General features: G+C 45.4%; 2 protein-coding genes across 6 annotated transcripts in view; one reads left to right on the top strand and one right to left on the bottom strand.

Annotated features, from left to right (window-relative positions):
* The first annotated feature begins 7,736 nt into the window (after positions 1-7,736).
* On the top strand, positions 7,737-10,293 carry CIMIP2B (ciliary microtubule inner protein 2B). 2 transcript variants are annotated; one of them, XM_081281518.1, is made up of 6 exons: positions 7,737-8,509; positions 8,857-9,080; positions 9,167-9,384; positions 9,579-9,630; positions 9,705-9,902; positions 10,161-10,293. In XM_081281518.1, exons 1-6 carry the CDS (start codon positions 8,448-8,450, stop codon positions 10,247-10,249), a joined length of 843 nt encoding a protein of 280 aa, XP_081137644.1. In that variant the 5' UTR covers positions 7,737-8,447; the 3' UTR covers positions 10,250-10,293. The 2 variants fall into 2 exon arrangements, with proteins under 2 accessions (XP_081137644.1, XP_081137643.1); XM_081281517.1 differs by having other exon boundaries at positions 9,705-10,266.
* A 65-nt stretch (positions 10,294-10,358) lies between these two features.
* The window catches only part of RUSC2 (RUN and SH3 domain containing 2), a 60,125-nt gene continuing 43,087 nt past the window's right edge, over positions 10,359-27,396 (bottom strand). For 3 of the 4 annotated variants that reach the window (XM_081281513.1, XM_081281515.1, XM_081281514.1), the window contains exons 2-12: positions 23,724-25,820; positions 16,746-17,387; positions 16,352-16,537; positions 16,038-16,178; positions 13,932-14,008; positions 13,557-13,731; positions 13,361-13,466; positions 12,655-12,701; positions 11,402-12,233; positions 11,172-11,309; positions 10,359-11,087 (exon numbers count right to left, since the gene is read on the bottom strand). In XM_081281513.1, the coding sequence (XP_081137639.1) occupies positions 10,886-11,087; positions 11,172-11,309; positions 11,402-12,233; positions 12,655-12,701; positions 13,361-13,466; positions 13,557-13,731; positions 13,932-14,008; positions 16,038-16,178; positions 16,352-16,537; positions 16,746-17,387; positions 23,724-25,752 (4,575 nt within the window). In that variant the 5' untranslated portion in view covers positions 25,753-25,820 and the 3' untranslated portion in view covers positions 10,359-10,885. The remainder of the gene's footprint in view (positions 11,088-11,171; positions 11,310-11,401; positions 12,234-12,654; positions 12,702-13,360; positions 13,467-13,556; positions 13,732-13,931; positions 14,009-16,037; positions 16,179-16,351; positions 16,538-16,745; positions 17,388-23,723; positions 25,821-27,396) is intronic. The other variant, XM_081281516.1, reaches the window with a different exon arrangement.

Below are 27,396 nucleotides of genomic sequence, written 5' to 3' on the forward strand. Positions count from 1 at the left end.
GCCCTAAACATATTCTTAAAAGTATCTTTATATCTGATAATTATTAAAAAATTAAACTGATAATTTTGATCCCAAGTCTCTGTGGATCTGATACCATCTTTGTTTCTGTTTATTTCACTCATGATGACTAATTTCCTGCGTATTATGTAATTTTTTTTCATGTAATTTCAATTTTTTGTACTGTAAGCTCCGATTTCTTGAAATTTGTGGGTATTCCTTTTTTTTTTCTTTGTCTTGCATCGAAGGTGGTGGGTACCTCCCTAGAAGATTTTTATTTGGGTTTTGGGTTTTTCCAAGGTCCCTGTGTATATTACTGGTTTAAAATTACTTTAAACTGATTATTATTATTATTTTTTTGTGGTGCATTCTTTTTTAATTTTTTTATTATTAGTTGTTCAAAACTTTTTTTTTAATTTTTAATTTTTTTTAGTTGTAGTTGGACACAATACCTTTATTTCACTTTTTTTTTTGTGAAAAAGCTTTTTTATTCTAAATCAAATTAGTTCACCAATCTAATCATAACAATGCTCAACATTTCCCATTTTTGGCAATTTCTATCACTCTCAATTTTTGGTAAATCTGCCCTGTGTTCCCAACATCATCGCACCCATGGCCCTCAGCAACCATTCCAGAAAACAAAGATGATCTAATTATACTACCTGTTCTTAATTTCATCTAGTAAGTTTAAAATTCTTTCTCTACTAAGAATCATTAATAAAGTGTCCATGCTTCTTATGAAAGGCTTGACATCATACAATGCTCCTGTTTGTTTGAAAGCAAGAACAGTTTTCCACTCTAGTCTTCATCATATAACTGTTAAAGGGGAAAAAAGGAAGGAAGATTTCTTGTTTTTTTTCCCCCCAAACCCTGAATTTCTTCTCAATCTATAATGAACGAAATACAAAATCCATATTTCTTAGTGGAACTATTTTTCTTATTTGAGGTTTTTTTTTTTTCAGATCCTGAATTTCTTCTAAATCTACAATGAAACAACCAGTGGATTGACAACATTGGTTCTGAGATAGACCCACTCGGTAATGAGAAAGTCCAATTCCAACTGGGGAAATTTACCTGAGTCCCAGCCTTTTCAGTTTAACATTACACCTACCACTTAGAAAAATAAATCCAAGTACCCATCTGGGTTGAGAAAAGAGTTACTTGTGACTTTATAAAAAATGGAACTATGTAATGTAAAATTCCAAAAAAGTCAAATGGTGCTACATAAGACATTTTTATTTTTCTTAGGAAAAAGGAGTTATATGGAAACTTCTCATTATCTTTTTCTTCTCTTGTATGTCCAAAGTTGAAAGCAGGTCATACTATAGGGTCCATCTCACCTTCTTATCTAAAAAAACTACTCGTGCTACTTTTCTTCCAGTTTTGGCCACACGGAAAACTAACTCTACTGTGCTATATGACTCCACAAAACAGGATGAATAAAACTGTAATACAGCAGCCTCTCATCTTAGGAAGGTGAACAGGGTTCCATCGTGGACTCAAACTGGGTTGTTCGCTTTTACCATTCTTTTAACTAAATGTAAGCACGCACTCCCTTAGCTGCTACACAATCTGGTCCTTCTGTAGAAGAATGAAAAAATTTAAAAAGAGCAAATGTTCCAAGACTTGAAAAAGTAAATAACAGGTTCTGTCTCCAGGAGAAAAACCCCTCCTTTCATCCAAAAATGTGGATTTACACATGTAAAAATATGTATTTGTACAGAATCTCTTTAGGTATCAGATCTGAAATCAATCTTGATATCTTGCCTTTATGCTTCTTTATCACACCAAAGGGTTAACTGCAAAACTGGACCTTCATTTCTATCCAGTAAATCTGTCACAAGATGAACCAGGATATAGAGATATATGTAACTTTTTAACATCTTTTTCTTTTCAAATTACAACAAATATTTGGAATTTACTGCTGCAGTCTCAAATGTGCTTATCACAATAGTGGCCGAAACTGGAAGACATTTTTAAAAAAACCTGAAGTCATCCATACTTGCCATTTATTAGTCTTCTTGTTTGGAGCAAAAGGCTGAGAATTCACAAATACCACGACCTAAGCACCTTTTTCAAATTAAACGTCAGCCTTCAGCTTGCAAAATAATTTTTTGATAATTAAGCAAATTGCAGAAGACCCATCAATTGCTTTTTTTTCTTCAGGGAGAAGTCAGCAGGATAACTACACCCTAAGGGCTTCTTTCTGTGTTGAATTTGAAAGGTGGAACAAAAGAAAAGCAATCTTTTCCAATCCAAACCATGGAGGTAATGTGTAGAAAGGTATCCATATTTCAGTAGGGAAAGTGGCTGGATAAAAGAAGCAGGACTACCTGCTCTAGAAGACAACATAGAAATACCGGCCACATCCTGAGTTCAGAATTTTGTTTATAAAAAGCACCTAAATGTAAGGAAAGTGTTCATCCTGTGTGACAAGAATTCTCACATGGTCCATCAGACTTAGTCGGCTTCCCGGGGGGCCTGTACGCCCCCGGCCCAGAGGCCAAACGGCCACTTGGCCGAGGCGCTTCTTCTCACGTCTGCCTCTTTTTTTTTTTTTTTCAATGTGGTGCTGAGGTTCGAACCCAGGGTCTTGCACGTGCTAGGTGAGTGCTCTACCGCTGAGCCACAACCCCAGACCTAAATTGATTAATTTTTTAAAAATATTTTTTTTTTTAGTTGTAGATGGACACAATACCTTTATTATTTATTTATTTATTTTTATGTGGTGCTGAGGATCGAACCCAGTGCCTCACACATTTGAGGCAAGCGTTCTGCCACTGAGCCACAATCCCAGCCCCCTAAACTGATTAATTTTTTTGGTACTGGGGATTGAACCTAGGAGTGTTTAACTACTCAGCCATATCCCCAGCACCTTTTTATATTTTATTTTGAGACAGGGTCCCATTAAGTTACTTATGGCCTTACTAAGTTGCTGAAGCTGGCTTTGAACTTGCAATCATCCTGCCTCCGCCTCTCAAGCCACTAGAATTAAAGGTGTATGCCACCGTGCCCATCTGAAATCTTGATAGTATTTCAGACTACTCAAGTGGAGTGAATCCTATTTGCAAAATCATGTATGACCCAGTTTGTAATTGTGAATTTTCAAGAGAGATAAGCTCCTCTTTTCCATTGGTACCAAGTTTTAAGGTAGGCAATTTTCCTTGAGTCCTTTGAGGAAGGGGATAGGGCAGATTAATTTCTAATTCACTTTTAAAATTGAGAGGCAGATCTTTCAGTATGCCAGTTTTATGCTGGAAAGGTTTTCTATATGTTGGGTGGTCACCAAGCATTGATTCCTATTCTCTGCACTTCATGAACCTGTGAAAATGAACCTCAAGTTCATGTGATGGTTAAGACAACATTGAGGGACTGAAGATGTAGCTCAGTGGTAGAGCATTTGCCTGGCATGCATAAAGCCCTGGGCTTGAACCCCAGCACTGTAAAAACAAAACAAAAAAATGAGACAACATTATGACAAAACTGGCTTATAATCTTTGCCTAGTTTTTGGTCTCTGTTGATTTCCCTAGTTTATTTTTAACCACTTTATTAAAGTATGATTGTCATATAAAAAACTGCATGTATTTAGGTGTATTCAACTTGATGAATTTGGAGGTAAGTATACCCATAAAATCATCATCACAATCAATGTCATCAATATTTCCAAAAGTTTTCTCCTGCCCTATTATTTTCAAAGATTTGCTCCTGCACTATTATTTATTTAGTGATAAGAACACTTAACATAAGATCTACCCTCTTGGTTTCTTAGCATCTTAGAAGAGCATGCTTGGGAAAAAAGTCTAACCTCTTAGCAAATTTTTAAGTACACAATAAGATATTGCTAACTAGAAGCCCTGTGTGTTGTATAGTAGATGTCTGGGATTTATTTATTTTGCATAACTGAAACTTTGTTCCTTTTGACCAGCACCTCCCTTTTGTCTCTCCCAGCTCCTTGTAATCACCCTAAGTGGCATCATTCATATTTCTTCTTCTATGTGTGACTTATTTCACTTTCTCATAATGTGCTCTAGGTTCATTTATGTTGGTCCCTACTTTTTAGAAGCTCATGGAATATTTTAAAAATTTTATGGAATGTTTTGTAAATATTTTAACTACTGTTAATTCTTGAGAGATATAAATCGATTGTTTGATGCTTCTGCTGAGTCATGCATAGTGGTTGCTTTTTGGTACACTAGTAATCTTTGATTGTGATTTTAATCTGTAGGAGTCTTATATGAGGGTTTGTTTCAGATTCTCTTGTGGACCAGGGTCACTACTAACCAGAATTACCCAAGCCTCCTTTTAGCTTAATAGCTTCAAGTGGGAATGCCAGCTTCAGTTACCCGCCTCACCCCTGGTCTAATTTTCAGTCCACTCCATGTTACAGCAACTTAGGAAAAGACATCATCTCATTTCCCTACTTCCTTAGAAGGAAAGGAAAGTTGCCCTCCCATGATGTGATTGCTGCCATCCATTAGGTACAAACTGTCCTCAGTACATGTTTAGTATCACACTACCAAGCAAGGGCTGTGCTTAGAGTATCCCCTCTCTTCTATGCTGCTTGTCCCTCCAGCCCCATTTGTTTTGAGTGGTACTGGAGATTGAACCCAGGGGTGATCTATCACTTAGCTACATTACAGCCTGTTTTTTGGAGGGGGGGGGGTAATCAGGAATTAAACTCAGTTGCACTCAAACCCGGAGCCATATCCTCAGCCCTGTTCTGTATTTTATTTAGAGATAGAGTCTCACTGAGTTGCTTAGTGCCTCACTTGTTTTGCTGAAGCTGGCTTTGAACTCAAGATCTTCTTGCCTCCAGCCTCCTGAGCTGCTGAGATTACAGGCGTGCACTGTGCCTGGCTCATTACAGCTCTTTTTGAGACAGGACCTCACTAAATTGCCCAGTCTGGCCTCAATCCTTCTGTCTCAACCTCCTGAGTGGTGTGTCACCACTCCTGGCTTTGTGTTACTTTCCTAACTGGCCCTTCATCTTGAGGGTGGGTACAATCTCAGGTTAAACATTTCTCTTCGCAGTCAAATCCAACATTGGCCACTGCATGTGGCAACTCCTATCAGGAGCAAGTTGTATTTGAATTACCATGACTATCCCCTGGACGAAACCACAGAGGCAATAAGGATTCCAACTATACCTTAGTAATCTTCAATCCTTTTCACAGGTCAGAACATTCTTTAGGTGTTTAGCAATGTTCTTTTTTCTTTTTTTGGTACCAGGGATTGAACCTAGGGGCACTTAACCACTGAGCCATATCCCCAGCTCTTTTTATTTTTTTACTTTGAGACAGGGTCTCGCTAAGTTGCTGAGGCTGGCTCTGAACCTCCGATTCTCCTGCTTCTGCCTCCTAAGCCACTGAGATTATAGGTGTGTGCCACAGTGCCTGGCTATAAATGTTCTTTATACAATGGAAATAATAGTGGTAATAGGCTATGTATCCTAAATAATAAAGGTAATAGGAAATAATAATGGAGTAGGCTTCTTCACAAACCATAAATCTAAGAATAATCCTGTTTCTTTTTTAAAAAAATATTTTTTAGTTGTAGATGAACACAGTATCTATATTTTATGTATTTATTTTTATGTGGTACTTTTATTTTAATTCATCACTTGTTTCTGTCATGTTCTTTTTTGCAGAAAAATGTTGTTCTAGTCCCTACATCCTAATCTATAATCCAAATTCTAATGTTTCTGTTTTTCAATTTCACAGACCCTCTCCCCTAACATCTGTTGTTGCCCTTACCTCTTCCCTTCTCCCCTGAACTGCTTAGTCAGCACTTACAATAAACTAGATTCTGAGATAATTGCCTGTTACATACCATCTTATCTATCTTATCCTACTCTATGAGGTGGTAACATTAAAATTTCCCATGGTATAGATGAGAAAACAGAGGCTCAAGAATTTGGCCAGTGTTCATATAGTGAAACTAGAATTTGTAACAATTACATATGTTTTATGGTACTGGGTATTGAAACCAGGAGTGTTCTCTTATCTCCATTCCAAATCCATGTATATATTTGTATTTTCACTTTATTTGAGGCAAAGTCTCATAAATTGCCCAGGCTGGCCTTGAACTTGTGATCCTCTTGCCTCAGCCTCCCAAGTAGCTGCAATTATAGGTGTGTGCCTGCCTTTTAATTTAACTTTTAAAGTTATGATGTGTTTGGCTTTATGGAAAACAAAACAAAGTGGTCTTAACAATAATGAAATAAAAAGGTGCTTAATTCAGTGGCTCTCCATTACTGTCAAAACCTCAGGTGTTTTATTCTGTCAGCCATCTTTGATGTATTCAGGCTTTGTCTCCAGGTTAGCTTTCCAGGCTACCAAGGTTCTATCCTCACACTCCCAGAATATTTAGAGGCAGAAGTAGCCATTTTTTTCGTGTGCATGTCTTTTTAAGAGCAAAGAAACTTTTCCCAGGATGCTCCCCCAACCTTGCCCCAGCAGACTTTCCCTCATATTGCCCAAAACACCAGAATGCTTACCTAGTTATTGGCTAGGGGATCAGTATGGGCCTAAACTAATTAAGGCTGGCTGTCCCTGAAGTTCCTGGCCGATTGTTAGAAGGGAAATAGAAGTAGGGGATAGAAAATAGATAGAAACTTCGACCGGAAGTGTCTGTCATAGAATCTAAAGTCCTGGTTGTTAACCTTGACAGACTTCTGTTATTCTGGGCTCTCCCCTCAGCTCCTACCTTCACTCTAGCAGTTTTTCTTAACTGTGAGCCAGTCTCCTAAATGACACATGCCAAGGCTATGCTTGGCAGAACAGTGAGGAATGTGAAATGTGTTCCTTGGGGCCCCTGATATCCCCTGAGATGTCAATGTTGTGCATGGTCAGCACAGGCAGTCACAGCCTGGGACTGGGAAGATGAGCAGTGAATCTAGGTGGGAAAGTGGCCAGCCCAGCCCTGACTCAGCCCAGAGCTAAGTTCTAATCATGCTCCTCCTTCTCTCTGCGATTTGGTCTTTATAGTGCTTTTTCTTCTCTTTGAATTTGGTTCATTTTCTTAATAAATTCTAATTTGTCCCTTAGTTTTATACTCCAGTGCTAACCTCAAAGCTCCTTCCCCTGAATTTCCAGTAAGAATACCTATATTGCCGGGCATGGTGATTAAGGGCATATGCCTGTAATCCCAGTAGTTGAGAGGCTGAGGCAGAAGGACAGCAAGTTCAAAACCAGCCTCAGGAACTTAGTGAGGCCATCTCAAAAACAAAATATAAAAAGGGTTGGGGATGTGGCTCAGTGGTTAAGTGCCCCTGGGTTCAATCCATGGTGAAAAAAAAAAAATCTCAAAACCATCAAACAAAAAACCAAACAAACCCCAAAACAAAAAACCTATATCCACTGAATGTAAGACCATTGATCTTCCATGTGTCAGAAGCTGAGAGATAACATCAGACAAAAAGAGGAAACGCAGTTCCGGTGGCTGTGTGCCACTTCTTTCACACATACTAACTTACTTTATCCTTAAGTACGTCAGTAGGTTAGGTTATTTTAACCTTCACATATTGTTTAGGAATTCAGGTTCAGAAGAATTTACCTGCTCTGAGAGTTTGTGTCCACTCAAGGCCACAAGCTATTATGAGCCCACATCTGCCTGGCCTCATGGCTATGGCTATGTTCTTCTCTACACAAACATTTTGCTTTCATAGTGTGTGTGTGTGTGTGTGTGTGTGTGTGTGTATGTGTGTATATGGCCAGGGATGTGGCTTAGTGGTAAGAGTGCTTGTCTGACATGCACGAAGTCCTGGGTTCAATTCCCCAGTGCCCCCTCCAAGTGTACATTAATTTGTACCGTACAGCAAGAGTATAGAGTGAGTAGTGCTGTGTGCATTTGTAAACAGACAGTGGGGTTCAGACATGCCCCAAAGCCATGGAACTTAGCTTTTTTGAATGTGCACATACCACTCTTGGTATGCCAAGCAGAACATTGCATACTTGTTAAGGGGTGATTCAGATTATAACAGGTATTCAACAAATAATGCTTGTTAAACTACTTCAATGAAAAAACTTACTACCTAGAGTTCTCCGGGTTCCTTTTTTCCCCAATCATCTCCCCTCAAGGACCTCACTCACAGGGGCACCACAGCTATACCTCCTCAGGCCCCGATCAGACAGGGAGGCCTCAAGGAAGACTTCTGGTAGAGACCTGAAGGGCCCTAGAGGTTTTTGCCCTCCCACCTCAAGGCTTCCTTTTTCCCGGAGTGGACAAACTGGACTTCTCAGCCTCTTCCTTGCCTTGGTGGCTTGTCCTGTGGCAGATACCGGTGAGCCCATTCTCTGGCTCTGCTGGCCTTGGCTCCCACTAGTCATCACATTAGTGTTACCCTACCCCCTCCTCCTCCAGCTCCGCCTCCTTCCTCTGGCTCCACAGCCTTGGACACAGTACACAGAAGCTCAGCAGAAGGGAAACAAAAGGAACTTCCTGGGTTCCCATGGCTGTGTCCAACAACTTCATCCCAGGACTCAGTCCTCTGAACCCTCATTATATCCCAGGGTAAGACTTCTATTCAGAGTACTCCTCTGCTGGCTTCTGGGACTTAGATATAAGAGTTGGGTCACCTACCCCTTGGGGTCAAGTGGATGTATTGGTTTGAGAGATCCAAGGTATCTATGGTGCTGGGCAGGGAGGAAAAGCAAGAGGATGCAAAGTTCTATGTTGTCTTCTCCATGGGAACAGCAGAGAAGTAGGACTGGAAGCCCAGGCAGAGGCCTTAGAAACACCTGCTCCAAATATCTGCACAGCCAAGTCCAGAAATATCAAGGCTTTAGAGGGCTCTTCTGTCTCTGGGGATGGTGAGGCAGGGGGATTCTGGAGGTGAGTGGGTGGGTCCTGTGCTACAGGTACACTGGACATTGCCCACTACTTCGGTTCAGCATGGGCCAGACCTACGGGCAGCTGACTGGTCAGCTACTTCGAGGCCCTCCTGGCATAGCCTGGCCCCCTACCCACCGCACACTTCTGCCTCCCATTCGTCCTCCAAGATCTCCTGAGCTTCCCAGGAAGAGCCTCCCTCCCAGGCATGGGCATGAAAGGCTCAGCTCCAGCATGATCCCTGGGTACACAGGTTTGTATACCAGCCTGAACAGGGGGTGCCATCCCATAGCATGTGTCCCCAGTACTAACATATCTTCCTTGTTCCCTGCACACCAGGTTTTGTACCCCAAGCACAGTTCATCTTTGCTAAGAACTGCAACCAGGTCTGGGCTGAGGCTTTGAATGGTTTTACTCAGTGGCATGGTGGGCAGGGGAGTAAAAAACTGTCAAAGGAGGCCAAGGGGGAAAAAGACAAGGAGAAAGACCAAGAGCCAATGTCAGAGTTAGAGCTGGAGGCAGAGAAGAAACCAGAGCTGAAGTGGGAGAAACAACAAGTAAGACCAAGAAGACTGGTGAGAAGTGTTGTGGGGTGCTTTTCCTTTGAGTCCAGGCCGGGGGTTGACCATGGGTAGTGTGACTGTGGGTACAGGGGTCGGGGCTTGAATGCCCATGTTCCTGGGAGCTTGTGTAAGAGAACAGGGGCTTAACTTGACAGCATTATTTTTCTTCTATCAATTTCCTTCGCAAGGCTTCTCCCTACTCCATGGATGATACAGACCCTCAGAAGTTCTTCATGTCAGGTAAGGAGGTGGATAATAACCAAAGGCATGGGGAGGCCCACAGGATGTCTAACTCAGTGTCCCCATCCACTCAGGCTTCACTGGCTATGTGCCCCGCGCCCGCTTCCTCTTTGGCTCCAGCTTTCCAGTGCTCACCAACCAGGCACTGCAGGAATTTGGGCAGAAGAACTCACTGGGCAGGGCCCAGAAGGATTCTAAAACTCTGCCCCCGCTTCCCAGGACGTACCTTCAGAACCTAGGTCTTCTACCTCACTATGGGGGCTATGTGCCAGGTGAGACTAGCCTGAGGGAGGCACCGTGGACTGGAATGTTTATGTGTGTGGGATGGGAGGGGGCATGGCTTGGAAGATTAGAACAAATGGGGGGATCTTGGATCATATGATTCAGCTTTATCATTAGACAAAAAAGGAAACTAAGGTAGCTCACAGGGCAGAGTTAGGACCAGAGTTTGGGTGGTCTAGGCAACTGGCTGAGAATTAAATGGCTTTCAGGCTACTGGTAATATATGACAGACTCTCTTGGCCACACAGGGTATAAGTTCCAGTTTGGCCATACGTTTGGGCATCTCACTCATGATGCTCTGGGCCTCAGCACCACCCAAAAGCAGCTCCTGGCTTAGCTTCCTGGATTTCAAGTTTGCCCTTCCTTTTCATTCTATCCCGGCCATATTTTTGGAAGAAAAGAGTTGGCGGGCAGGGGGTGGGGGAGTGGGAGCACAAAGGAAATGGTTTGGAGGCTGAGCACCTTTTTTATTAATAGGTGTAATAAATAAATAAATAAATACATAAACAGAAGCTTGGGCTCTTCCTCCCTCTTCTGACGACCAGGCACTGGCCACAGCCTATTTACAGCTTGAGGGGGCTTAGGGATCTGGCCCCAATACTGTTACATATTCTTATTACCACCTTGCCTAGGGAACCTTGCAGATGGCCTTCTAGGTCATCTCCTGTCACAGGTACTTGCTTTGTCTATGTAGACCCCCGGAAGGGTTGGCCCAGATGGGCCAGGGGAATCCTGGCAGCCCAGTGCTGCACCCCTTCCCTCCTTTCCTGGGTAGAGGTGTGGGCGAGGTCACTGGGACAGTTAAAGGGGAGTAATTAATACTGAGCACAGGGAGCAGGTGCCAGCACAGGGATATGTGGCCCCCAGCTCTCAGTCTACTTTCTGTAGCCAAGTCAGAGGGCTTGGGCAGGGCTCTTGGGCTCTGAGTCTGGGGTTGATGAGGGTCCCTGAGGCCACCAGCATGCACAGGGCCTCAGTTTTGGCTGCTTCCAGGGGTTGGACTTGGAGTTGGGGTCAACGTCACGTAGGCCAGAGGCACCAGGCCAGTGTCAGGGCCACGACTGCAGCGCAGCCAGTCTCCTCCAGCTGGCCCCAGCACCCGCAGGATATCTCCCTTGCGGAAGCTCAGCTGTCCTGGGCCTGTGGCCAGATGGTGGCACAGAGCCTGCACCTCGCTGGAGAAATAACAAACGGAAGTCAGAAAAACCCCACTGATAGTCAAACCCAGCTCCCCAATCCTTCCATTTCTCCTAGCTCACCAGGGGGGCTTGGAGGGCAGGGCTGGAGAGTGTGGCTCCTGCAGGCTTTCCTTGGGCTCTGTCTCGCGGCGGGCACCCATAGTCTGTGCCACTCGTTGGAACATGGACTTGTCCAGGCTCAGCCAGTCTGAGGGCAGCCTAGGGGAGAACAGCCAGGCTCTGTCTCTGTCCATGCCCTGGCTTAGGTCAGGCTTCCCTACTCCACATCCATACTATGGGGAGGATCTCACCTGTTTGTGGGCCGGGCTTCCCGCTGAACTTTTCGGGAACCAAAGAGGTGTCCCCACTTGATGCCCCCAGGAGAAGGCTCTGAGGTCCCTTCCTCATTTTCTGCTGGTGGGGCAGTGGGCACCTCCCTCTCCCGACTGCGTCTCAGCTCAGCGAGCACAGAGTCTGGGGGGCTTCCCATCCAGAAGGGCCAGCCCCTCTCCCGGCCAAGGGCCTCCTCAGGGGCAGGGCAGGCCTCAGCCCCTTCCACTACTCCCTCTCGGGGGGGTGGAGCGTGGGGAGGCCCCCCACTTCCTGCCCCTTTCTTCTTTTCACTGCTGCTGCCACTGTTGCTATTGCTGCTACCTCGAGGGAACCTAGAACCCTCAGTGGAGCCATCAATGTAGACCTGGGAGCTTTGCATGAGCTGGTACCACCAGCCAGCCTGTCCACCTCGGGCCCACCTGCCATGGCCTGAGCCCCCAGATGACTCTGCCACCTCTTCTGTCTCCTCTTCCTCGTCCTCTTCTCCTCCTTCTGGAGCACCTACACCCTTCACTCGCTCCCCATGGGCTACCCTGTCCATGTCTCCAGGGCCCTCCTGGCCACGGGCCCGGGCCAACTGCAACGTTGAGTGGGCAGATAGTAGCAGGTCCTGGGACACCCGCAGCAGTTCCTTGTGCTGCCGCTGCTGTTGCCCACTTTGCAGCAGCCGATGTTGGAAAAGCAAGTCGAGGTTGAAAGGCAGCAGGGCCAGAGGCTGCAGCAGTAGCAGCAGCTCCTCAAAGAGGCCAGGGCACACGGTGTGAGCTGCACTCAGGAAGCCCCAGGGATGGTAGTGGGTCTGGATGATATCTAAGGGAAAGAGAGGGAATGAGCAGAGCCTGACCTGAGTGGGACACTGAGGTGGAGCCACTACACGCTGCTGCCCAGCAGTGTGCTGTTATGGTGCACACCAGGCCCCCTGCAGCGGTGCAGTGTACAAACTCCACTACCTGAAGTGACAGCTTTTGAATCTGAAAGAGAGGAGTTTCTGGTCACTCTAACTTCCAGACCACCTGAGTCTCCTGTTGCCTGCAAGGTTCTAAGTCAAGTAGAAACCAGGGGAGGACTTGGGTCGATGCCCAAAGCTCTGAGGAAGAGGCTGTGTGGTCTGCATGTACCCAACCCGCCCCCACCTCCAGCACCTGAAAATACAGTAATTTCTCCCTCTTTTTGAGTCTCTGAGGTCTGGCCTGTATTGACTTTGAGAGACATAGCAGGTTCTGGACTTTACCTTCATGGTTATAGAGGTGATTAAACCAGAACTCCAGGGACCGGATGCTGTAGGGAGACAGGTGAAAAAAATTGAGTCTTGTGTGGATAGAGCCAGATAATAAGGTACAAAGTACGCAGTACAGGGGTCAGAAACAGAGAGCAAATATAGGTGAAATCTCTTTCTGTGGCCTGAATACTACCTAATTCTGGAAAGTCAGTGGGGACATGAGGAATGGGGTAGACATGTAGTTTACAAGTGAGTCACTTCCCCTAGAAGCCTGCACAAGACCCAAGAAGTCAGCGTGGCTACTAAGTGAGAGGACAGGTAGCCAAAGGGGGTGATCTGGGCCCATACCTAAGAAAGGATACTACTACTGCATGGGTTCTAAGGTGGCCCTACAGTTCAAGAAGAATTTGGAAGCAGAGCTGGAGGTGAATGGATCAGGGATCACAAGATCCAGAGAAACCAAAGCCAATTAATTTCCAAATAAGCCACAATATGGATTTGTAAAAGCAGGAGGCCATGTTGGTGATCATTATCAGAGGGTTGTGGGTGTAAAGGGAAAGCAGTGCCTACTGAGAGGCTGTAGCCAGCTGGGAAGAAAGGAAGCCTGGGCCCTGGCACAGATCTACTCCTTCTATCTCAGTTGAGGGAGCTGGTTCTTGAGAGGAGGCAGAGCCCGACAGGGCTGGCTGTAGAGAAGAGCCTGCTGTTCCACACTCACTTGAGCAGGCCAAGAATGAAGGCATTGAAGCGCATTGTATGACTGGTGAGCTCTGGGAACTGGCTGACTTTGTTGTAGAGGCCATGCAGGACCTTGGTGGATGGGCCTGGGAGGAAGGCAGAGTTGGAGGTTACACAACTGACTTCTGTGGCCTTAAATTCAGTATGGGGTTCCAATATTGCCACCCAAAACTTACCTAGCTGTGTAGAAGCCTCAACTACACTCCACGGCATGTTCTTACGCTGCCCGATGATGACATCTAATACAAAGGACTTGAGCCCATCTTCTAGAATAGCCCGGACCGCAGGGCACAAGTACTTCAGAACCAGATGGCCTACATTGGGGCTCACTGAACTATTTCCCAGCTTTGCCTGCAGATGCAGTAGGGAAGTTCAGGAAATCATGTGAAGTCTGACCTTGGTTCTCTAAGTCAGCCCTCAGGGTTCCTTCTCCTCTTGCCATCCCCATCCCCATCCCCGAGTTCCAACTCTGGGCTCTAAATGCAAGAAAGCAAGGGAAGAAAGCAAGAAAGCAGCATACAGGGTGAAGGTCTACAGATTTTCTTGCCTACCTTTACCCCAGGATCCCGGCTTGTGCCAAAATGGGCCACAATGAGGTCCACAGCTGTGTTAACAGCTTTTACCAGTCCTGCAAGAGAATTTGACAAGTCCTTGAACCAATTCTTAGTCGATCCAGTTGGAATGAACTTCAGTGTGGAAGGGGAAGCGCTCCCACACTTACTTGAAGTGTCCCTGGGTCTCATGGAGACACCCAGTCCTTGCCTTTTTCTGTTTGTGCATGTTCAGGCCCCTCCTGTACTCCCTGTCCCACCCTGGTACTGAGAAATTGAGCCTATGAGTGCTCCACCACTGTGTCACATCCCCATCCTTTTTTTAAAATGTTAAATTTGGCGATGGGGTCTCACTGATTGTGGAGTCTAGCCTCAAACTTGCAATCCTCTTTCCTTGCCTTGCCTTTCCAAGTTGCTGGGATTATAAGTGTGCCCACCATGTCCAGCCCCTTATTTCTTTACCTCCCAGCCTGGGCCCAACTCAGTGCCACCTCTGCCAAGACCCTAAACCTTCTCACTTCCCAGCCTTTCTGATCCTGGATCAATTCTACTATCAATATCTGCTCTGAGAAAACAGGCCACTGACTGAGGATGGAGAAAATCCAGGTCCCTCATGTTGGTGCCAAACAAAGGCACTTCTTTGGTATTTGCCTAGTTAGCACCCTCTGCTAAACCCTTAAGCTGCTATGTCAAATGTTTACTGCACTTCAAGCCCTTGGATCTACTTCACACAGAGAACAGAAGCCACTGGTTATGAATTCCTTTAACTTCCCTCTCCCTCCAAAACTTATATTGGATTTGCTGGGCATAGTGATGCACACTGTAATCCCAGCAGCTCGGAAGGCTGAGGCAGGAGGATCACAAGTTTGAGGCCAGCCTCAGCAACTTAGTGAGGCCTTAAGCAACTTAAATGAGACCCATCTCAAAACAAAAAATGAAAAGGGCTGAGGTTGTGACTCAGTGGTAAAGCAACCCTGGGTTAAATCCCCAGTACAAAACAAAATGAAACTAAGCAACCAACCAAACAAAAAATCTAAACCCTACAAAAAACAGTATATCAGATTTATGTCTCCTCCTTCCCTCCCCCTTATCTTGGAGGCAGTGGCTGTTCCTCTTTTTGCCCATTTCTTTCTTCTCCCTAAGCTTTGGATCTCACCTGCCCAACTAACTTGGGCAAGAAACTTTAGTTTCATCTTTTCCTCCTTCCAGGCTTCTACCCTTTAGCCTGCAATTATACTCAATTATTTCCCCACCATCTCCCTGAAACTGCTCTTTTAATTCAGTGGTCACTTATTTGCCAAATAGGGAGGTTCCTGTCATTCCTCATCTAATCAGATATCACCAACATGCTTCCAGAAGCTGCCAGGTCCTCTTGTCCCTTCAGTATGCCCACTACAGCACGTAGGCACTTATTACACAGTGATCTTCCTCACTATACTTTTTAAAAATATTTTTTAAAAAAATTTATTCTAATTAGTTTTACATGACAGCAGAATGCATTTCGATTCACTGTACACAAATGATGCACAACTTTTCATTTCTCCGGTTGTACATGATACAGAGTCATACCATTCATTCAATCATACATGTACCTAGAGTAATGATGTCCATCTCATTCCACCATCTTTCCTATCCTCATGCCCCATCCCCACCCTCCCCTTTGCCCAGTCCAAAGTTCCTCCATTCCTCCATGCTCCCACCACCCATCCCTCACTATACTTGGCTCAGTAAGGGTAGGGGCCGAGGTCTGGTGCCTAAGCATTTGAAAATGACACTTGCTCACTCACAGTACATGAACCTCTACCTCTTGCTCCAGTGCTCTCCAGGTCCTTCTCAGCACTTTGACTTTTTTTTTTTTTTTTAATTTTTTTAATATTTATTTTTTAGTTCTCGGCGGACACAACATCTTTGTTGGTATGTGGTGCTGAGGATCGATCCCGGGCCACACGCATGCCAGGCGAGCGCGCTACCACTTGAGCCACATCCCCAGCCCAGCACTTTGACTTTTAAGACAGGGAGATATTCTGGAGGCCTAGATAGTAGGGCAACAGGCGTACATAGGTAGTGGCAGCAGAATCCCTGGCCTGAGCTGGGGATTGTATGTACCTTTCTTCTGAAGGAGGTCGATGGAAATGGCTTCTGAGTTGCCATCTGGGGACAGACAAAACTCAGCTGGAGGCTTCTCAGTCAAGGAAAAGGGGTCTTGCAAGTCAGGGCAGGTCAGTGTTAACGGCTTCACTACCTGACCTGTAAATAAGAGAAAAAATCAATCCCAAACAACTCTCTTTCCAAGAGTTCCAGCTCAGTTCACTATCTTAGACCCTCTCTGAGACACATTCCTATGGAACTGATCCCTTTTCCAGCCCTTCCCAGCTGTGGCAGAGCCTGCCCTGGGTGTACTGGGGACTTTGCCCACACACCATTTAGTCGGCAATTCAGATGGCTAGCAGCACTGAAGGAACCAGGGAACTCAAAGATGGGGTTCCTGCGGGCCAGCCGAGCTTCCTGTGGCCTTCGGTCTAGGCTCCCTGACAAACCAGGTGGCCCTAGTGGGTTCTTCCGCCTGTATTCCCGCCACTTGAGGGCTTGAGGGGATAGGTGGTTGGCTGGAAGCAGAAGATCAGCAGAAGAAACAGACAAGCAAGAGTTAAAAGGAGACAGCATTTCATGTCCAACCAGTGGGCCCACTAAAGCCTCAGGGTTAGGGCGCTGGGGAAGGAGATGCAAATATTTCAACCCCTGACCCCAGGCTAGAATATAAGAAACCATTCAAAGGAGAGGTAGAATTGCTTGGGCTGGGGATGAAGTCCATACCATTACTGGGTCTGGAGGCCATGCTGCCCTCACCACCTCTTCGGGTCAGGCTTTCTGCCCGGCTGAAGCCAGATCTCCAGGAGCCCAGAGGTGGCAAGCTTCCTGTTCCATGGAGTCGGTATTCAGCCAAGGTCAGTATCTTCTGATCCTCCTTCTGTGGCTGCTGGGAGGTGGCAGGCCGGACGGTAGGAAGACAGGAGTGGTTCCATGGGGGCAGGCTTTCTGTGGCTGTGGCCTGCTCTGGAGGAGGGGAGCATGAAGTAGAGGCAGAAGAGTCAGTGCTGGGCCCAAAGGGGCCAGCACTCCGGATGGGGGAGTAGCTGCCCAGGGGTGATGGCCGTAAGGTTTCTGGCTCAGGCCCAGCTTTCCTGGCACCTCTGCCAGTGTTTCGGGGTGTGGACACCTGTGGCTCCCCTGAGGGAGCTGGGGCTGGGCCTGGAGCAGTGGGGACAGCTAGTGGGGCAGGCTGCTGTGCACGGCTGCAGCCAGAGAGGCTGTAGAGCTGGGAAAGGCTGTGGAGAGCCCGGGCCTTGGTCAGCTGCTTGGGGAAGTGGTGCTGGAACACGAAGGGCTGGATAGGCAGCGTGGTTGGCCTCTGCTCCTTGCTGTAGCGAAGGACTGGTCGGCTCTCAGCACCACCCCCTGTAGCAACAGGTATGGAGAAGGAATCAGACACTGAAACCCACCATGAAGAAAACACAGAAGCATAGACAGTAGATGATGATGCCCCCTGGGGAAGAGGGGCAGGACCTAGGTTGTTCGAACTGAATAGGGCAGGAGTCATGGGAGGGACACTGTTCCTTCTGTAACATGTTTCCTATGTTTTTATGATACTGGTCTGTTTATATCTCTTTGCTGTTCAATCCTTCTTCATTTTCTTCACTTCAAAGGTACATGTACCTTAAGACACAATTCTTATATCTCACTTCACACTTTCTCTCTTGCATAGAATAGCTTAAGTTCAGACTTTCATATAAATGACTCATGAGCCCACAGCATTAACCTTGACTTCCTTTTTGATCTTTAGATTCTTCTGATGTAGGGCTCTTTCACTAAAAATTTGCTACTTTAAAACAGCTTCCCTAATACTTTCTTCCATTTTTGTTACTGGCAGAAACACCATTTTTTTTCTTTTTTTGGTCCTGGAGATTGAACCCAGGAGTGCTTTACCAATAAGCCACAGCCCCAGACCTTTTTACTTTTTAAATTTTGACACAGGGTCTCACTAAGTTCCTAAGGACCATGCTAACTTGCTGAGGCTGGCCTCAAACTTGAGATCCTACTGCCTCAGTCTCCCAAATTATTGGGATTATTGGGACTACAGGTGTGCCACGCCCCACAGAAACACCGTTTTCTTTGTTTCTAAGGCCTAAACTCTTAAGAGTTAGAGTCACAGATTCTCAGTGTCATGTTATTGACTTTGACAATAACTTTGTTATTGACAATAACTTTGTCATGTTATTGACTCATTCATCATCCTGTCTCCACTCATATCAGCTTGTTTCATTCTTGAGCAAATCACCTTTTTTTTTTTTTTTTTTTTTTAGTACTGGGGATTGAACCCAGGGCCTGTCATGTGCTAGGCAAATAAACACTCTACTACTGAGCTGCATCCCCAACAGTTAGCAAGACAGGGTCTCGATCAGTTGCCAAGGCTGGCCTTGAACTTGCAATCCTCCTGCCTCAACCTTCTAAGCAGCTGGGATTACAGGTGTATACCACCACACCCTGAAAAATACTTCTTTACTTGTAGCAGCCCAAACCAGCCTTCCTGTTATCCTTCTACCCCCAAAGCTGCTCTTCCATGACCCTGGCACTGGAACCTCAGAATCCACATCTGTTCCCTCTGCACAAGCATGTTGATGTCTTGTTCTTTCAGTCAGTCTTCAGGTCAGAAACTTCATGAGGTTCAGAACTAAACACAGAACCCCAGGACCGTGTTTGTGTATATACTACATGCCTAAGAAAACACAGAGCATGTGGTGGACCTGTGAATGAACACAAGGTGGCGCCACAAACATTTTCAAAAACCCTGGGTGTGGCTCACTGAAAGAGTGGCTCAAAACTCTATTATAGAGACAGGACTATATTCTTACTTGACAGTTAGCATTTTAAACTTTAGAGACATTAAGTCATTTGCTCAAGTTCATAGCCAGAATTCTGTCTAGGCCAGATTCTGACTTTGGGGTCTAAGTTCTCTCCACCACATTACACTACTCACAATGTGAAGTCAGCCTGGTTTTCCTACACCTCATCTCTTTTACATCAGTGAGTCATGATGGATGGGAACCACAGCCCCATTAGGGAGGTGTTTCAGAAACATACCCTGGGGACATTTTCAAACTAGATCCTCCCATCGTCCCTAGTGTCATTCTCCCTTGCTTACTTTGTTCTAGCCACACTTTCCTTCTGTCCTTACAAACTAATTTCATTAACACCTTGTTGCCTTTTGCACCCGTGACTGTGACTTCTTTCTTTCTAAAATCTCACTACTCAGACATCAACTCTAATATCATTCCTCCCAGTAAGACCTTCTCTGACCACCCTCACCCCTCTGGCAGGTCACTCTGTCTCATCACCCTGTTTCTTCTTCTTTTTACATTTTAATATCATCAGAAATTATTTGTGTATTTATTGCCTATTACTTTTTGTAAACGCCCCAGAAAAGTAGGGATTATACTGTTCTTTGCTGTATCCCCAGGGCCCAACATAGGGCCTGGTACATAGTAGGTAATGAATAGTTGAATGAATCCCCAGTTTTGATTCATGCCAGTTTCACTGCATTCACAATCACTATACATAAATCAGCTAGCCTTTTGACATAATTTACCTTATTTTATCTCCTGTGGTTTCTAATGACCACAGAATAAAGTCAAATGTTCTCAGGTGAGTAGGTGCCTGCACATGGCATAAATCAGGCTGCTCTTTCCTAGGACTTCCATACTTACCTTCCTTAACTCTGTTCTCCCTACCCATCCCCATTTCCTTCTTTCCTTTCTTTTTCTCTCCCTCCCCACTTCCTTCCCTTCTTCTTTTTTTTTTTTTGAAATCTCTATTTTACTTTATTGACATTTTAAAGGTTTTTTAAAAACATTTTTTAATAAGATGCCTTTATTGTAGCCTTTGAAAAGAGCAACTTTTGCTTATTTCTGTTTTAGCACGTTTCTTTGTATGGGTTTTGAGCTACAAAAGCAGAGATTTAAGTTCCTTCCCTTCTTTTTTGGCACTGGGAATTGAACCAAGAGACTGTCACATGCTAAACAAGTGCTCTACAAATAACTATGCTCCCAGTCCTTGAAAAAAATTGAAAAAAAAATTTTTGAAACAGGGTCTAAATTTCTCAGGGCAGCCTGCAATTTGTGATCCTCTTGTCTCATACTGGCAAGTAGCCGGATTACAAACCTGCCCTTCCATGCCCAACTCCATCCCCATTTTTAAGCACACTGCTATCTCCATTGGGAACATCATCCTTCTTTCTACTTAATCACATTTCAAGGCTGAGCTGATGCTGACTATCAGATTAGGTCCTCTCAACCACAGCTTTATTGCACCAACTACACAGAGTATGTCTGAATTAACTATTTATTCCTACTCTTTAAAAAGCCTCCTTATAATATCCCAGGGTGTAAATTGGGGCAGGAGAATCAGATAAGGAGGAGGCCCACTCTGGGGAATATGTCTCATTTCTCTCAGGGAATATAGAGAGCAGGTTTTATCACTTTTCTATGTGATAGTCCTTAAGAAAATTAGAGACAGAGGCTATATTCACTTGAGTTTGTTGTTCTCTGGGTGAACAGCCCAAGTCTTCCAGTTTCTTCTTAAAATGTAGTGCCCAGAACTCTATGGAACACCAGTAAGCACTCATTGGGTCAGAAGTGTGGGGAAACTATCAGCTCTTCCCACTGGAATCTATGAATAAATCTATGATTTTAACTTTGAAAAAAATTATATATATATTTTGTAGTTGTAGATGGACTGAATGCCTTTATTTTATTTATTTTTGCTAAAGATCAAACCCAGTGCCTCACACATGCTAGGTGATTCTCAGCACCACATAAAAACAAATAAACACACAAAAAAAGGTATTGTGTCCATCTACAACTAAAAAAATAAATATTTATAAATAAATAAATAAATAATAAAGGTATGGTGTCCAACTACAATTGTGTGTATCAAGTTAGGATAAAAGCCCTGTGGTAGGTTACTAGAGACTTTAAAAAAATTTATATTTTAGTTGTAGGTGGACACAATACCTTTATTTTATATTTATGTGGTGCTGAGGATCGAATCCAGTGCCTCACACATGCTAGGCGAGCGCTCTCCGAGACACAACCTCAGTCCACTTACTGGAAACTTATAGAAGAGAACCATATCTCACTGATAGAAACAAATTTTGAATGCCTCTCTTTTCTCTGACCAGACTTTTCATGCTCATGGAATGCCAGCCACAGCATCTCACTAAATACACCCACAGACGTTGTAGTCTAAGAAGAAGTGGGTTCCAAATTGTTCTCTCTGGCCAATCCCTGAACCTGCCTCTTCCCTACAGACCTCCTTGTCAACTCTGCCCCAGGGCAGCTGTTTATGTATGTTTGGGTGTGTGCAGTCTTCTGATGGGTTGAGATCCCCAAGAGCACAGGTGACTTTTTTGAAAACACTCTTCTTTTTGGGGATCAAACCCAGGGCCTCACGCATGCTAGGCAGCTGCTCTACCACTGAGCCACACTCCCAGCCCAATACTTTTAACCCCTTTCCTTTGAGAAGCCAAAAGACCCAACCTAAGGCTGCAGTGTGGCTGTGGGAGAACTTGTTCCCTTTGTATTCCCCCCTCTCCTTCCAAGCTCTCTGAGATCTGGCTTCTGCCCTCAGTACTCCTACAGTTGCTCTCAAGATCTGTCCGCATTATCTTGCGGTGATTTTTCTTTTTCACTCTCTTATAGGTTTTCTTCTATTTTCTGGCAAAGTCATCTTAAGTCAGCACTGCCCTTCCAGCACTAGGGATTGAACCCAGGGTCCTCTACCACTGAACTAGACCTCTAGAACTTTTTATTTATTTTTTTAAAATTTTGTTATAGGGTCTTACCAAGTTCTTGAGGGTCTGGCTACATTGCTGAGACTGGCTTCAAACTTGCAATCCTCCTGCCTCTGAATCCTGAATCACTGGGTTTATAGGCGTGCACCACCACACCTGGCTTCACCTCAATCTTTTTTTTTTTTTGTGGTGCTGGGGAATTAAACCCAGGGCCTTGTACATGCGAGGCAAGCACTCTACCAACTTGAGTTAATCCCCAGCCCAACATCAATCTCTTTTGAAGGTTGCTCTATTCACCCTTAAATCGTAGTGTCCCCAGACCTTTATCCTTGTTGGCTTTGTAACTCCACACATTCTTCCTGGATGCTCTTATCTACTCACATAGCTTCAACTATTTTTATTCCACAAACTTTCCAATCTATATGGTGGTCTCTCCTGATTTCCATGGAGACACCCTTTCAGTCCATTGCCCATCCAAACCACCAGTGAACTTTAAAATTAGACTTGGATCTAAGCAAACAACAATAAACATTAAGAGCAGTAACAAAGCTACTTCCCTGATTAAAATCCTTTTGTGCTTCCATTCCCATCCTACAATGGCTATACTGAATTACTACTGTACTTGCAATTCCTGGGACACATCAAGCTATTCTGTGCCTTTGTGGTTTTGTACAGACTATTCCATGAGCCCAGAACATTCTTAAAAGTCTCCACAAAACCTAATGCTCATCATTTTTCTAGATTGGGCTCAAATGTAAACTGTGCTAGCCATCCTCCCCTGAAATTCCATTCTGATTTAGATAACCCTCTCTCTGACCAGCAGCATATACTGCCATCTTTGCATTTGAATGATCTGTTTCCTTCCTTAGTTGGATTTCCTTGAGGGCAGATTGTCCTTCTCATTATTTCTGTCACCAGCACCACCTTAACACAAAGGCTGATATAAAATAATAATACTTAAAACACAATAAAATGAATAGGGAAAAGGCTGGCCTAGGGAGGCTAGGTCACAGGTTCTTTCTCTTTTTAAATTTTTACTTTTAGAGACAGGGTCTCACTATATTGCCTAACTCCTGGGCTCAAGCAACTTTCCTGCATAAATGTACCAAGTGGCTGGGACTATAGGTGCGTGCCCTGGTCCCTAGCTTAAATTTCAAGTTCTTAGGGTAGCTCTAATAATTGATAAAGAATGGACTCCACTGCTATCCAGTGCGGTTTTCCTGTTGGACACAGCCTTTGGTTGTCTCTTAAGCACTGCAAATTCCTAAATATCCAAAATTGAACAACTCCTTTGTCCTTTTTTTTCAATAATTCTACTTCTGTTTCTGGGCTGGGGTGTGGCTCAGTGGTAGAGTGCTCACCTAGCATGCATGAGGCACTGGGTTTGATCCTCAGCACCACATAAATGTAAAATAAAGATATTGTGTCCACCTAAAACTTAAGAAAAAATATATTTTTAAAAAAATCTACTTCTGTTTCTAATCCCTATTCAGGGTACCATCATCTTTCCAGTCATCTGGGTTGAGAATCGCAATCTTATGAATATTTTGTTTCCTAATACATCAGTATCTAAGTCCTGTAGATTCCATCTCTTCAGTGTGTTTTTTTTTTTAACTTTTTTATTTGAATTTGTTATAAAGGCCTTTTCTTTTTTCTTTTTTGGTGGTGCTGGGGATTGAACCCAGGGCCTTGTGCATGCAAGGCAAGCACTCTACAAACTGAGCTATATCCCAGCCCTCCAGTGTATTTTTTAAGCCTCTCTCTTCTTCCCTCTGCTCCCCACCCCTGCTGCCCCCTCCAGGGCAGAAGGACATTGCCCTGAACTGGAAAGATAATAGATCTAGCCTGAGGAATCCCTCATGGTATGGATGGGGTGGTTGTTGGGGACCTATCACAAAGGAGGTCATGCATATATCTTGGTATTCTCCAGCCTCTGAGTTCCTTACCGTCAGCTCTAACTCTTGCATCCCTCTGGGTATGGCTGTTGGCTGGGCTCCCAGGGAGAGCAGACCCTGGATCCATCAGTGGGGCCAGGGGAACCTGCCCAGTAGCTCTGAGGCCAGCTGGTGGAGTCTCACTGGACTGGGGGCCCTGACAGACCTGAGTGGACCAGGGCTCTGGGCCAAGTAGGTCTAGGCCTGGCCCCAAAGGCATGGGTGGAAGGCTATGGCTACAGCGAGTACCCTCATCCAGTGGGTCCACCTTATCTTGCTGGGCTTCTTGGATGGGTGAGAACTCCTGGGAGGAGTCCCCAACGCTCACCCGAAGTGGTGGGGACCCAGAGCTTGCAGTTTTCTTCCGGCCCTTGGCTAGCTCAGCAAAGGAGGTGACTCTCTTGGGTGGGGAGCTGGACCCAGCCAGGGCTGCAGATCCCTCACTCAAACGTACTGGGCAACTCAACATGCGTTCCAGTGAGCCCAGGCGGATAGGAGGGCTGCGCTCAAGACTGCGGTCGTAGCTTCGAGAGCGCTGACGTCCAGTGCTGAGGTTGGGGGGTGAAGTATTGGTGTACACTTGCCCCTCGAGCACAGTGGGGCCCATGGCAGCTACTGCTTCTGTGGAGGAGCCCACTGTCTCTTGTTCCTCTGGCTGAGCTTCTGGCTTCTGGAAGAGGTAATACTCAGAAGGCTGGCTGGGGCCTGGGTCTGGGCCAGGGCCTGGTGGGGGACTTATCTTGGTGTGTTCCTCAGAGCAGCTAGTGATAGAAGAGCCAGCTGGGCTTGGGGATGATTGGGAGGACAGGTCACAGGTGACAAGTTTATAGTAATTTTGTGTGGCCACAACAAGACGGGCCTGGCTCTGGAAGCAGGCTGTGAGGTCAGCCACCACTGGGCAGGGCTCACAGTGTGGGCGGTAGGAGTTACAGTTGGCATCAAGCTCAGGAGATGAGGTGTGAGGACAACCACAGCCCACTTCCCTTCCTCCACTTTCAGGGTGGTGGGACTCACAAGACATCTTAGACTCAGCTGGGGAGGGATGCAGGTCCAGGTAGAAGGCGCCAGGGTCTGAGTGGCTGCAAAAGGAAGAGTCGCTGCAGGACTGTGGGGCTGAGTTGAGATTGGCACGGGAGTTGCCATGCATCTTGTTGTAGAGGGCGCTGAAGGTGACCAGCACACCATCTGAACTGTTGCAGGAGGAGTCACTGACATAGCCCATGGACTGGTCAGCTGCCTCAGACTGACTGGATGTGCTACTGCAGCGGCAGTGCTGAGCTCCTGAGCCAGAGTGTCCAGGGTTCCTTGGGGATTCATCTGAACTAAGTTTCCATTCCTGGTCAAAGGAAAAGCCAGAGGTGTCACTGGCTCCCCCTCCACTGCCACTTCCACCATGTCCCCCACACTCATCCAGCTCCATGGTCTCTGTTTCAAGCTCTGGCCGGCAGCAGTGGCTAGTGCTGCACTGCTGAGTACCCAAGGTGGTCACTGGCTCCTGTTCTTGTCCCTCCACCACTCCAGCCCGACTGCGTGTTGTTCCCCATGGCCTGCCCCCTCCAGGGCCAGAGGGTAGTAATTGGAAAGAAGATAGATGGAAGGTGGGCTGGCTGGTGCTGTGCAGGTGGAAGGACTGCTGGGTGGCACTGTCACCAATGCTGTCATCATACAGGTCCCCAAGTCCCGGCTCACTCACACCCTCCTGCAGCAAGAAGGGATTGTGTCGTTTGGGGACCCCAGAGCCTCTTCCATCCCGTCCTCTACTTTTGGTGCTATCTGCTGACCGTGTGGATGCCCCTGGAGTAGACTGCAGGTTGTTGTATAGAAGGGAGTCAGCTTGTCCCAAGTCTTGGTCAGGCTGGGTGATGCCCAGCTCGGGTGAGCAGAAAGGATTAGGTCTTGTGCTTCCACTATTTCCACTTGCCCCTCCACAGCACTGCCTGTCTGGAACTTGACAGTGCACTAGGGGAATATGGTGCACGATGAGGGTCTCTCCAGTCAGCTTTGGGGGACTATCCATTCTGGAAAGTTCGAACAAGGGCATCAACAGCACCAGACACTGCCCCTGGAGCCCAGTGGGGCAGAACACATTTCATCAGGAGAGCTTGGCACCTGGAGAGAGAGGGAAAGAAAGGGAACCTAATGTCACCTCCCTGGAAGTCAGGGACAGCCCTTCCCAACAGTATTTTCAGTGGAGAAGAGTCCAGGAGGAAAAAAGGCTCTGGGTCAAGATGAAGCCTTGATAGCACAGCCTGATAAGGCAGGTGGGGACCTCATCATACTTTCTGCATTGCACAGGGTCCCTCTTCATTTTAAGGTCACCATGCATCCAATTGTGACAAAAGACCACATATAAAGATCTGGGGATCTCAGGGACAGCTCTTTCCCCTTCTCTTGCAAGGACCTCGTTCTGAACAATAAACAATGACTAATTCTGCATAGTGACATAATTAAGGGAAAACCATTTAGGATGTCTGAAAAGGTCCAAGACACAGAGGGGATACAGATATGCCTCACACAGAGCTCAGCATTCAAGTTTATGGACAGGCGGAGAAATCAAGACCAATACATTATATAGTCATAGCTATAAATTTGTAAGAAATGAATATATTTATTTTGTAGACTGAGTATTGAACCCATTGGCATTCCACCACTAAGCTATACCCAGAGCCCTTTCACAGGCTGCCCTTGTATATAAGGAAGTCAGCCTGAGATTCAACTCCCTCAGCTTCCTGAATAGCTGGGATTATAGGCATGTGCCACCATGCCCAGCAAGAAATGTATTTTTAAATATACTATATTATTTGACCAAGTGGCTGTCACCTCTGACCCCCTTCTCCTCCTAAAAATCCCAGAATACTTGTTCTTCTCCTCTCTAATGACTATGAATTCTAATATTCACACTACTATACTGGGGCTTCTTGAGTGTAAGCTGAAGTGGACATTAGGGCGACTGCAAGTATGGTTGATGCTGGCCTCTTCCCTCCTCCATGGGGGTGGGGACTATTTTTATCTCTTTTGTTTCACTCTATCATACCATTACATAAGGCTTGGCACACATGATGGGCCTAATATATTTCTGATATTTGTCTAAGGGTACAGACCTCCTGAACCATCCAAATTCTGCTAAGTTTGAGCCCAGAACTTTCACTACTAGAATTCCCTAGAAAGTCTTTCTTTCCAAGTTCACCTCTGATACCTTGAAGTTCTCTCTTGTTGCCTGGCTCCAAGGACACAGAGTCCATTCTGAGATTCTCTGGTCTCTTGGCTGTACCATGGCAGAGTGGCTTCCTCTAGTTCCAGTCTCTGTACCTCCAAGTGCAGGTCCCCACAGTCTTCTCTTCACTTAGACTCCTCATATATCATTTTCCCTGATTCATTCATTTCTTTTCTTTCCCTTTTTATTCCTATCATTTTCTTTTTATTTACTCTTGAGTCTAAATCCCCCACTATCTTTCTTTTATTCATCATTTAACTGAACCCCTGATATGGATTTCTGAAGATTTCTAACTCATTTTGACACAGGGCCACAGCTCTTCATGAAAAGTACAGGAAAGAGCAAGTAAGTTACACATGCTCAGGGACATGAACAAGTCATACTTGTTAAAGAAAAAATGCAAATGGCTAATAAATATATGTGTGAGGGAAAATTATAATAAAATATAATTATTTATGTTAAATTAAATCA

Source organism: Spermophilus citellus, assembly GCF_964194105.1.
Source record: "Spermophilus citellus genome assembly, chromosome: 2".
Lineage (NCBI taxonomy): Eukaryota > Metazoa > Chordata > Mammalia > Rodentia > Sciuridae > Spermophilus > Spermophilus citellus.

Bases quoted from the DNA above. Each gene is read 5' to 3' on its own strand.
- CIMIP2B (XM_081281517.1), top strand. From the start codon at position 8,448: ATGGCTGTGTCCAACAACTTCATCCCAGGACTCAGTCCTCTGAACCCT. The intron at 8,510-8,856 runs GTAAGACTTCTA...CCTGTGCTACAG, and splicing joins AACCCTCATTATATCCCAGG to GTACACTGGACATTGCCCAC. The intron at 9,385-9,578 runs GTAAGACCAAGA...TTCCTTCGCAAG, and splicing joins TGAAGTGGGAGAAACAACAA to GCTTCTCCCTACTCCATGGA.